Source organism: Petaurus breviceps, unplaced genomic scaffold, assembly GCF_028583685.1.
Source record: "Petaurus breviceps papuanus isolate PSGF00001 unplaced genomic scaffold, PetGlider_PUasm1.0 555, whole genome shotgun sequence".
In the NCBI taxonomy this organism is placed as follows: Eukaryota; Metazoa; Chordata; class Mammalia; order Diprotodontia; family Petauridae; genus Petaurus; species Petaurus breviceps.
Window position 1 is genome coordinate 825,035 of NW_027186373.1, and position 10,690 is coordinate 835,724.

Consider the following 10,690-nt stretch of genomic DNA (forward strand, 5'->3'; position numbering starts at 1 on the left):
AACCCTTAAATATTTGAAAAGTTTGAGTGGGAAGGGAGGATCAGAATGGGTTGTTTAGGTCTAGAGGGTAGAATTGGGATCAACGAGTAGAAATCACAAGTATGTCAAGGAAAACTGATGACTCCTTCTTGATTCCTTCTCCCCTAGGGCATCCTGCAATGAAAGGGCAGGGGGCAGGAATACTAAACATCAGGAATAAAAGAATTGCCAAAAAACCATAATATAACTTATTTTATTAACTGGGTTTAAAAGGTGAAATGGATTTTACTCCCTCTGGGTAACATGAAAAATAAGAAATTACCAGAAGACAAATTAAAGTTATTAGTTATAAGTGTGAATAGTTTAAATTTCACCATTAAATGAATAAGAGTGAAAGACTGGATGGACCCTAGCCCCTTGCAGACTGTCTGGCATATAGAAGGCTTTTTGTAAATGCTTGTTGACTGATTTTATTCTTTCAGAAAACACACTTACTGCAAAGAGATAAAGCTAGATTAAATTGGATATGCCTAGCTTTTCTCTCTGGAATGAATCTTTTGATGTCGAGTTAGGTTTGTGCTACGTGTAAAGGTCTTTCCACATTCTTCACATTTATAAGGCTTCTCTCCTGTATGAATCTTCTGATGTTTACTAAAGTTTGAATGGTGCCTGAAGGCTTTCCCACACTCACTACATTTATAAGGTTTTTCTCCAGTATGAATCCTCTGATGTTCAACAAGTTCTGATCGATGACTAAAGGCTTTGCCACATTCTTGACATTTAAAAAGCTTCTCTCCACTATGAATCTTTTGATGTTTGATAAGGCTTGACCACTGTCTGAAGGCTTTCCCACATTCGGTACATTTGAAAGGCTTCTCTCCCGTGTGAATCCTCTGATGCTGAACAAGGACAGAGGATTTACAGAAGGCTTTTCCACACATATCACATGTATAAGGTTTCTCTCCAGTGTGAATCCTCTGATGAACAATAAGGTAGGAGCTGCTGCTGAAGGCTTTCCCACACTCAGTACATTTGTAAGGCTTCTCTGCAGTGTACGTCCTCTGATGTACAATAAGTTCTGAATGGTGATTGAAGGTTTTACCACACTCATTACATTTGTGAGGTTTCTCTCCAGTATGAATCCTGTGATGTACAATGAGGTAGGAGCTGTTGCTGAAGGCCTTCCCACATTCAGTACATTTATAAGGTTTCTCTCTTGTATGAATCCTCTGATGTACAGTAAGGTAGGAGCTGTTACTGAAGGTTTTCCCACACACATTACATTTATAGGGTTTCTCTCCTGTATGAATCCTCTGGTGCACAGTAAGAGCTGAGCGGTTATTGAAGGCCTTCTCACATTCATTACATGTATAAGGCTTCTCTCCGGTGTGGATTCTCTGGTGCACAGTAAGAGCTGAGCGGTTATTGAAGGCCTTCTCACATTCATTACACGTGTGCTTCATTCCAGCGTGAATCTTAGGATGTTTCGTCATTTGCCTCAAGCATCTCTCTTCCCTTGCCTGGAGCCTCATTGTCTGGCTCCCGCGTTCCTCTGTGATGCTCAAAATGGAACAGTGATCACTGGTTCTAAGTCTTTCGACTGGCCCCTCTTTGGGTGGTTCTTCAGGGATGTTCCCTTTTGAAGTTTTCTCCTGGGTCTTGTTCCTAGTCTCCCAGCCTGAAAGAGAATGAAATGAAGTGTGAGAGTTTGGATGAGGCGATGCAATCGTCACTGGCACCCCCAGAGAGGAAATAAAGGTGAGTGGACATACCATAGTATGTCCTTTACTCTCTAGGAAGAGAAGGGGAAAGGGCAAGAAGGAAAAAAGGAGGACACCCCCGAAGAGGCAAAAGGACTTAGCTGGTGAACAAGGTGATCACAGAGGCAGATTAGAGAAATGCTAGCCTATGGCTGGGGCCTGACGCCAGAACACTTAAGAGTAATAACTGAAGTTCCCAAGTTCTAGACAGTCAGTTTATCACAACAGACAGGGACAAGGCCTCAGAGTCAAGAAGGCTTTGGCTCATGTCCCACCACTGCACAGCAAGTACACTAATCACAACTATCCCCATTTAACATCTGAGAATATGAGGTGGAGGGAAGGAAGGCACTTAAACAAGGACACAAAACCCAGGTAAGCTCTGGGATTTGGTCCCATCATCCTTACTTGGTCTACTTCTTCCATAGTGCATAGTTATTCAGCTAGCATTAATTAAGCTCCACTGTGTGGCAAGCACTGTTTTAAGTACCAATGACAGAAAGACAAAAGATAGTCCCTGCCCTCAAGAAGACTGCAATCTAATGGAGGAGACAATATGCAAACAAATAGGTAAAATTTTGCTGTATATAGGATTAATCAATAGAGGAAAGGCATTTACATTAAGGTGGATCAGGAAAGTTTCCTGGGGAGGGGGTCGGCTAGGTGGCACAGTGAACAGAGCACTGACCCTGGAGTGAGGAGGACCTGAGTTCAAATCCGGCCTCAGACACTTAACACTTACTAACCATGTGACCTTGGGCAAGTCACTTAACCCCAACTGCCCTCCAAAAAGCAAAAAAAAAAAAAGGGAAGAAAGAGAAAAGGAAAGTTTCCTGTGGAAGGTGGGATTTTAGTTGGGACTTAAAGCCAGTGAGGTCAGTAGCCATGCAAAGGAGGGAGAGCATTCTAGGCATGGGGGACCACCGGAGAAAATGCCCAGAGCCACAAAATGGAGGATGGTGTTTGGAGAACAGCCAGCAGCTCAGTGTCATGGAGAGTGAGAAGTAAGAAGACTGGAAAGGCAGGAGGGGAAGATTATGAAGAACTTGGAATGCCAAGCAGAGCGTCTTGTATCTGCTCCTGGGAGCAGTAGTAGCCACTGGGGTTTACTGAGTAGGTGGGTGACATGACTGGACCTGAGGTTTAGGAGAATCACTTCGGTGGCTGAATGGAAGATGGGCTGGAGTCCGGAGAGGCGGAGGCAGGCAGACCCTCCCCGCCCCCCCCCCGCCCCCGCCAAAGTTAGGTGATGAGGGTCTACGCCAGGGTGGGGGCAGCGTCAGAGGAGAGATGGCACCACACTGGGTATGGTGGGTGAGAGACAGGGAGGAGCCCAGGACAGTAATGCACACCTGGGGAAATGGTGCTGTTCTCAACATTAATGAGGGAAGGGAAGAAAGATAACCATTTCCAATCGGCGCATGCTGAACTTACGACACCCCCCAGATATCCAGCTCAAGATGTCTGATCGGCAGCTGAAGACGTGAGACTAAAAGTCAGCAGAAAGATCAGGGCTCGATAAGCAGAGAGATGAAAATGCAATCCATAGGTGCTCATGAGCTCACCAAGTGAAGCATCAGAGAGAGAAGAGGGCCCAGGACAGGACGCTGAGGGACACCTATGTGTGGAGGGAGTGATCTGGAGGATGCCTCAGCAAAGGAGACAGAGAAGAAATGGTCAGAGGGGTGGGAGGAGAACCGGGAGAGACGAGAACGTCAAGGATTTGATCCCAATGTCAAAGGCTGCAGAGAGGTTAAGGGAGGGCTGGGAAAAGGCCCTGGTAACTGGTAACTAAGAGAGCACTGAGTTGTGAGGTCAGAAGGAACTTGGAGGCACCTGTTGAAGTCAGTCTTCTCAAGGAATTTGACCAAACAGTGGAAACAGAAGGACCAAGGGAGGGCTTTTTGAGGATGAGGGAGAGCCCATTTGTAGGCAGCTGCGGGGAGCCAGCAGATAGGGACAGATTAAGAAAGTAGGTGGCAGAGGGGGCCACATGAACCTGGGAACGGGGTCGCTTGAGTGAGTAGAGGGGTTCACCTTGGTAAGGAGTTAAGACTACCTCATCATGGGAAACAAGGGTGAAGGAGAGACAGGCAGAAGGCATATGAGTGAGTGAGGAAGGAGGAAGGGGCAGGTCCCGCCATTTTTTCTACGAAATGTGAGGAGGAAGGTCAGCTGAGCTGGGAAGGGGAGCCGCAGGATATCTGAGGAGGGATGAGGTTTGGATCACTGCCTACTATGGGAGAGATGCTAGGGAAGAGAGAGAGACTGAGTTCACGGAGGAGGGCAGGGAGGGACATGTCCTGAAGCTCTGCAGATGGTATCGGCCAGGTTTTTCAGCAGGCGGCAGACGCTGAAAGGTTACTGAGTGTTGCTAGGAGTAGGGGAATCCTGAAGAGTGATGGGGATCAAGGAGGATTCCAGTGCCCCCCCACTTCTACCAGGGTGTCAGAGTGAATGAGAGAAATGCAGCCAGTGTGGAAAAGGATGGCCTGCGTCCTTGGGGAGAGCCAGAAGGCAGGAGGAGAGGGAAAGGAAGAGATTTAGGAAGAAGAAAAGTTTGTCATCTCGGCATTCCAGAGGGCACAGCACAGACAATGGGAAGGAGTGGGGGGTGAAGGGGATGGGGCAGTGGGGCTTCAAGGAGGACCAATGGAGGCGCAGAATCATTGGGATGGGGGGAGGATGACCATGGGGGCATTTCATAAACACAGGTGAAAATTTTAGAAAGACCTTCAATGTAACAGACTAGACAAGGTAGAAACAGAAACAATCAAACTAAGCAAATAGCCCAGCATTCAATAAACTGGAAAACACAGGTTATTTAGGAAAGATCTCCCTATTTCATAAAACCTTCTGGGAAAGCTAGAAAGCAATCTTGCAGAAATTACTAGACAAACATCTTATACCATATTCCACAACACATTCTAAGAGGATAACTGACCTTGGTATTAAAAATCATACAAGAAAAAAATCCTCAGAGAAACAAACCCCCTACTTGTCACTTGCAGCAGCCAGATACCCTCTGGGGCTGCCAACCATCAGCTACCTGTGCAGTGCGAAGCTGGGAGAGAGAACTCAGAGAACCCCAATCACTCAGCTGGGACAGAACGTACAAACGTCACAGGCGACACACAGCACTGGGCCATTTTCCCTATTCTCTGTTAACAGTGGAGACTTCCAGCCTTTAAAAAAAAAAACTAAAAGTAGGTATTTAATTCTCAACTCAGCACTGGGTGACACTGAGGAGACTCCAGGCGGTGCCTAGAGGGCCCTCTCTACTCACCTCCATCCCTTACAATCGGCAGCTTCCTCTGAAGTACAACTCAAGGGGCAGAGCCAAGCTGGTAGAGAAAAGATGGGGCCTAGCCTGAGCCCTCCAGAGACCTTTAGATAATGCCTCAAAACTCATTCGGGAGCAGCAGAACCCCCCGAATGAAAGAGTGAAACCACTTCCCAGGGCGAGACAACTTAGAAGGTCGGCAGGAAAGATCTGTCACACTGGGGTTAGAGTGGAGCCCAGTCCACAGAAGGCTGCATCCCAGCAAACGAGCAGCAGGCCCTGGGGGCTACTGAGTCAGCAGCAGCAGCAGTGATTTCTGGACTTCTCGGCCCACAGACAGTAGGGGCGTCATACGATTGGTCGGAAGGCAGTAACAGGGGTCCCTTTGCTGGCACCAGGGGCAGGACTCCGTTGCATTACCCATACTTGGGTCTGGATTGCACTCCTGGGTCTCACTCCCAGGGCAAGGAGGAGCATTTGCACCCCAGATCTTGTAGCCACAGAGAAGCTAGGATGCTTGTCGCAATTCCAGGACAGAAGAGAGTGCTTGCAGTCATTCACGGGCCAGGAGAATAGTAAATATACCTCTCCTTATATTATACCACCCTGGAAAAACTGAACACTTACAGGTCCCCAGAATTACCTCGCTTGGGACAGTGTCCCCTCTACTCCAGAAGCACAGCCCCACTACTACATAGAGTTAAAAGTCAAGAAAGAGGCTGGAAAAATGAGCAAAGGGCAGAAAAGCATCCTGACTTCAGAAAGTTACCATAGCTCCGGTGATGGTGAAGATCAAACCACAAACTCACAACACAACAAAGTCTAAACGGCCACATCCAAAGCCTCAGAGAAAAACGTGAATTGGTCTCAGGCCACGGAAGAGCTAAAAACCCAAGCACGAGAAGACTTCCCCAGCAGAATAGATAGATTTGCATGATTTGTTCCAATGGCCACGAAGGCAGCCGACACGGGTGCTGTGAAGCACACAGAGCTTGGTGAGACGTCAAAGATGCCAAGGGCATCTCCTGCATCCCGGGCCGTCCCCAGCCGACTTGACTCTGTCCTGCCACTAGACTGTGAGGACTCTGAAGGAGAGAGGCCGAGGACTTCCTGCAGCTCCACCTACTTAAATCCAATTTATGCAGGAATCCAAATACACAACCCAGACAGACCATTTTACCATTATACCCATCTCAAAGTCACCAAGGGAGGAATCGGCAGGTGCAGATACACTGGGAGCTGTAGCAGCCCTGCACACAGGCGGCCCAGGCCGGAGGGTCATTCCTCACTGAAAGCAGCAGAGGGATGTGGCAGGCCCCTGGGGGTCTGAGCAGCCAGCCTTTGCCAAGAACCACAATGCTCATTTCTGGCACGATGAAGGGTCTAGAAAAGGTGCCCTAAAAACTGTTTCACCTAATCTAACCCAACCTGTTTACCATGGCAGACAGGGATCCTACGCTACGGTCAAAATACAAAAAGACGTACAAAAGCTTTGCAAGATGATTCCGCTCAGTCAGTCGTGGAATGTGCACACATCTACAGACAACAGAAAACGCAGCAGGCCTGGAAGATGAACAGCTCTTGTGAGAGAGAACTCATCAGGTATCACATCCAGTAGCAGCCCTGAGTGAAGTGAGGTTGGCAAATGAAGGCCAGCTTATCAAAGCTGGGGCTGGATACCCATCTTTCTGTGTGCCACAAAGCTGGGGCAGGCTTTGCAACCAAATCAAGACTAATCTAGTCAACAAGCTTGCACGTCTCCCCAAAGAAGTGAACAACAGACTTCCGGCAAAGCAACCTCCACCATTGGCACCCATGCCCAATGAAGTCAAAGAGAAACGTCGTGAAGACCTGGAGACCTTCATCCTCAGTGCGCCACAGAGGCCAAGCTCATAGTTCTGATTAACCTTAAGGCCAGAGAAGCCACACTATCAGACTCGGCAGGGAGTCCTCCAGAGGAACGGAGTCAGAAACAGCAATGGCAATGATCTGCTGGAGACTTGTGCGTTTTGACCTTGTCCTCACCAACAGCGTCGTCTGTTTACCTAAATGCGATAAAGCCTTGCAGGTGCACCCAATACGCTACATCAGAGTGAGGAGAAGAGACGGACAGGAGGTGAGATGCTGAAGGCAGTGTGTGGAGCAGAGTGCTGGACTGATCACAGAGGTATCTCCACCCTACATATCTGCCTTCAGCAAAAGCAGCGGCTCCAAGACCAGAAGACTTAACGCCAGCTGATCAGAGCGCTTCTCTGCATGGGAACGGTTTGTTGCTAACTTGGAGGGAAAGTTGAGTCAAGACATGATTGGCAACAGTGGAGCAGAGGAGGGGGCAGCTTTCGCAGATCTGGTGTACAGCCGGGCATTGGCTCATCTGGGCCAGAACACTCACAAACATCAAGACTGGTGTGATGAAAATGAAGAGGGAATTCAGAAGCTGCTAAGTGACAAAAAAAAGCCAAGAACTTCACCAGCAGGAGAACTCATCGTTCTCTAAGGCAAGCGCTCACACAGAGGTCTGAAGAACTCTGGAACTGACTGGGTGACATGGGACTGCTGGCACAGGACCGCTCAGCATGGCATGCCCTGTGCTCTGTGAGCAAAGCACAATTTTTGTCGTTGAGTCACTTCAGTCCCGTCCAACTCTTCGTGACCCCAGTTGGGGTTTTCTTGGCAGACACTGGAGTGGTCTGCCTTTTCCTTCTTCAGCTCATTTGACAGATGAGAAAACTAAGGCAAACAGGGTAAAGTGACTTGTCCAGGGTCACACAGCTAGGAAATGTCTGAGGCCAGATCTGAACTTGGGTCTTCCTGACTCCAGGCCTGAAGCTCTATGCATCACACCACCTCACTGCCCTCAAAGCTAAACTGCAATAGCTCAAAAGAAATGTGAGTTCTGCCAATTTAGTCATCTCCACTCCAGGTATTCACATGGACTAGGCGTACCCGACCTGTGGCAGAGCTCTCCAAGCTCCTGCTGGGTCCAATCAGCCACAGTCAGACACACTATACCTTGACCCTGACATGGTGGTGTCATTTTGGTCCTCTTGAAGCAGAAAGGCCAACAACCAGCCGACCAACCAACATCACAAGGCTCCTCTCCAGTGTGACGCTTCTGGTGTACAAGGGGGGTCGAGGCCGACTGAAGCCCTTCCCACACTCTTTACACTCGTAAGGCTTCTTTCTCCCCAGTATCAGGCTTCTCAGCTCCTCACTTGCTTTAAAGGTCTCTCCCGGCTTCTTCCTTGCTGCCTCTTGGTCTGGATCCCACATTCATCAGCTCCCCCCCATTAGGTAGCACAGATCACCCACCTGTTCGCCTTTAGAGTTACTTCCTTGGTCTTGGTCTGAGTCTTACAGTCTAGAAGAGAAGGAAATGATGTCAACATTACTAATTCCCTGAACTGGCCAAAACCAAAAACCAACTGTTGTGGTAGGAATGAGGTGATGCAGTCACCTCAAGTGGTGCTCCCAAACACTGCTGTGCAGCCGGCAAAAGGATGGGAAGGGGCAATGGGGAGCACTACAGAGGAAGGGGGCACAGAGAGGGCTGGAAAAACACACAAGCAGACTGGGCTGCAAGATGGAAAAGGACTGAGTTAGTGAGAACCAAGACACAGGGAGACAGAAGGAGGCAGAGACCCTCGTCATCTGGCGCCTGCACCTGGGACAGCCCAGACATAGCCCTAGGCCGGAGCCACCTCTTGGGCTGTCTCTCGGAGTGTTGGCTAACACTACTATGAATAATGCTGGCATTGGGCAGGGGCTGCAGGGCTTAAAAGCCTTCTGACAACACTCTGGCTTGTTCATATCATAGACTGTATTATCCCCCCGTACATCCCCCATTAGAAATGAGGAAACGGAGGAATAGATTTCTATGGCCCTTGAAGGTTTACAAAGACCTAGGCCAGAAGATAATAAGGGAGTGATTCCTAGAGCCCCTTTTTACAGACAAGGATGTTGAGGCAGAGAGAAAGCATGATCTGTCCAAGGTCATGCAGCTGGACACTGATCCCTTGGCCCACTGCCCTTTGGGTCCCATCACTGCACTCCAGTGGAACACATCTTCCGATTTGGGAGAACAGCCACAGTATAGCTCTCAGTACCCATGGAGCAGCCCAAGACCAGGCCTCCCTTGGACAAGGGCCACAGACACTAGCCCTTGCCAGAAGCTCAGGGCCACCTTCATTGCTGGTTACTTTCACTGGATCTTCAGTCCAGGGATTACCAGGTACTGATACATTGTTGGTGGAGCTGTGAACTGTTCCAGCTATTCTAGGGGGGAAAATTAGGATTCTGGGAGAAAAAAAAAAAACTAAACTCTCTAACCCCCTTGGTCCAATAATGCCACTTTAGAGCATATGCCCTTGTGATTAATAGGTCAGAGGTTAAAAGAAAGTCCTCATGGTAGAAGCACGACCTTCCCGCGGCTCCGGCTTCCACCCTCCCCAATCTATGTAAAAAGGGGACTCTAAACAAACTTTGGAGCTGCAGAACCCACAAAATGACACAGAGAAGCTAACCTCCCGCTGAGGACAGCCCGGCAGGCTGGCAGGCTGGCAGGAATTGGCCAGCACAGCACTCTGGGAGCCGAGCCCAGCACCACGCCGAGGCTTTAGCCCCAGGGCGGGCCTGACCAACCGCCTGCCAGAGGAACTCCAGATCAGCAGCAGCTGTGGCCGTTTCCAGATTTATCAATACATAGATGCGAAGGACAAGGTGAGAGGCCAGTGCAGTCTGGACTTTGGGACCAGTAAGTGGGAGTGCGTGGCTTTTACCCCCGGGGCAAGAAACCGCTGAGATGCCAGCACAGACTGCCAGCGCCACGTGGCGGCTTCAGCTCCTGGCCTGCAGAGTGTAGGGGGACCAAGCACCAGTCTGAGGGGTAATCGCTCTTGCTTTAACCTGCTTGGATCTGGATTGCAGTCTAGGGTGGAAGTCCTGGGGTATATGTTCAGCTTGCCAGAGCATGTGGAGACCTCAGAGAGGGCACCCATCTAATACCTCCAGCAGCTGAGAAAACCCCAGTGTTTGGGACAAAAACTCCCGTCTGGTGGCAGAGTCCTACTGTGGCAAAAAGCCCAAAAGTCAAATAATTGAGTGGCAAAATGAGCAGGCAAAGGAAACAAAGCAAACAGAAGATTCCAACATTACACTCCTATTTTGGGGATAAGAAGGAGCAAGGCATGGGACAGGAGGAAAACAGTGAAGTCAGAACTCCTGCACCAAAAGCTTCAAAGGAAAATACAAGCTGGTTACAGGCCATAGAGGACCTTAAAAAGCAGATAAGAGAAGTGGAGGAAAAATTGGGAAGAGAAATTAGAACAATGCAAGAAAATTATGAAATGAGAGTCAACAGCCTGATTGAAGAAAATAATACCTTAAAAAACAGACTGACTCAAATGGCAAAGGAGGCTCAAAAAGGCAATGAGGAGAAGAATGCCTTAAAAAGTCGAATTTGCCAGATGGAAAAAGAATCTCAAAAGCTCACTGAGGAGAATCATTGCTTCAGAATTAGATTGGAGCAAATGGAAGCTAATGACGTTATGAGAAATCAAGATGCTGTTAAACAGATCCAAACAAATGAAAGAATAGAAGGCAATGTGAAATATCTCATGGGAAAAACCACTGACCTGGAAAATAGATCCAGGAGAGATAATTTAAAAAT

At 48.6% G+C, this 10,690-nt stretch overlaps 1 protein-coding gene across 4 annotated transcripts in view; it reads right to left on the minus strand.

Moving 5' to 3' along the window:
* Positions 1-213: 213 nt before the first annotated feature.
* Positions 214-10,690, minus strand: part of LOC138172914 (zinc finger protein ZFP2-like) — a 23,307-nt gene continuing 12,830 nt past the window's right edge. For all 4 annotated transcript variants that reach the window (XM_069102752.1, XM_069102755.1, XM_069102754.1 and 1 more), the window contains one exon: positions 214-1,657. In XM_069102752.1, coding sequence (XP_068958853.1) covers positions 510-1,657 — 1,148 coding nt within the window. In that variant the 3' untranslated portion in view covers positions 214-509. The remainder of the gene's footprint in view (positions 1,658-10,690) is intronic.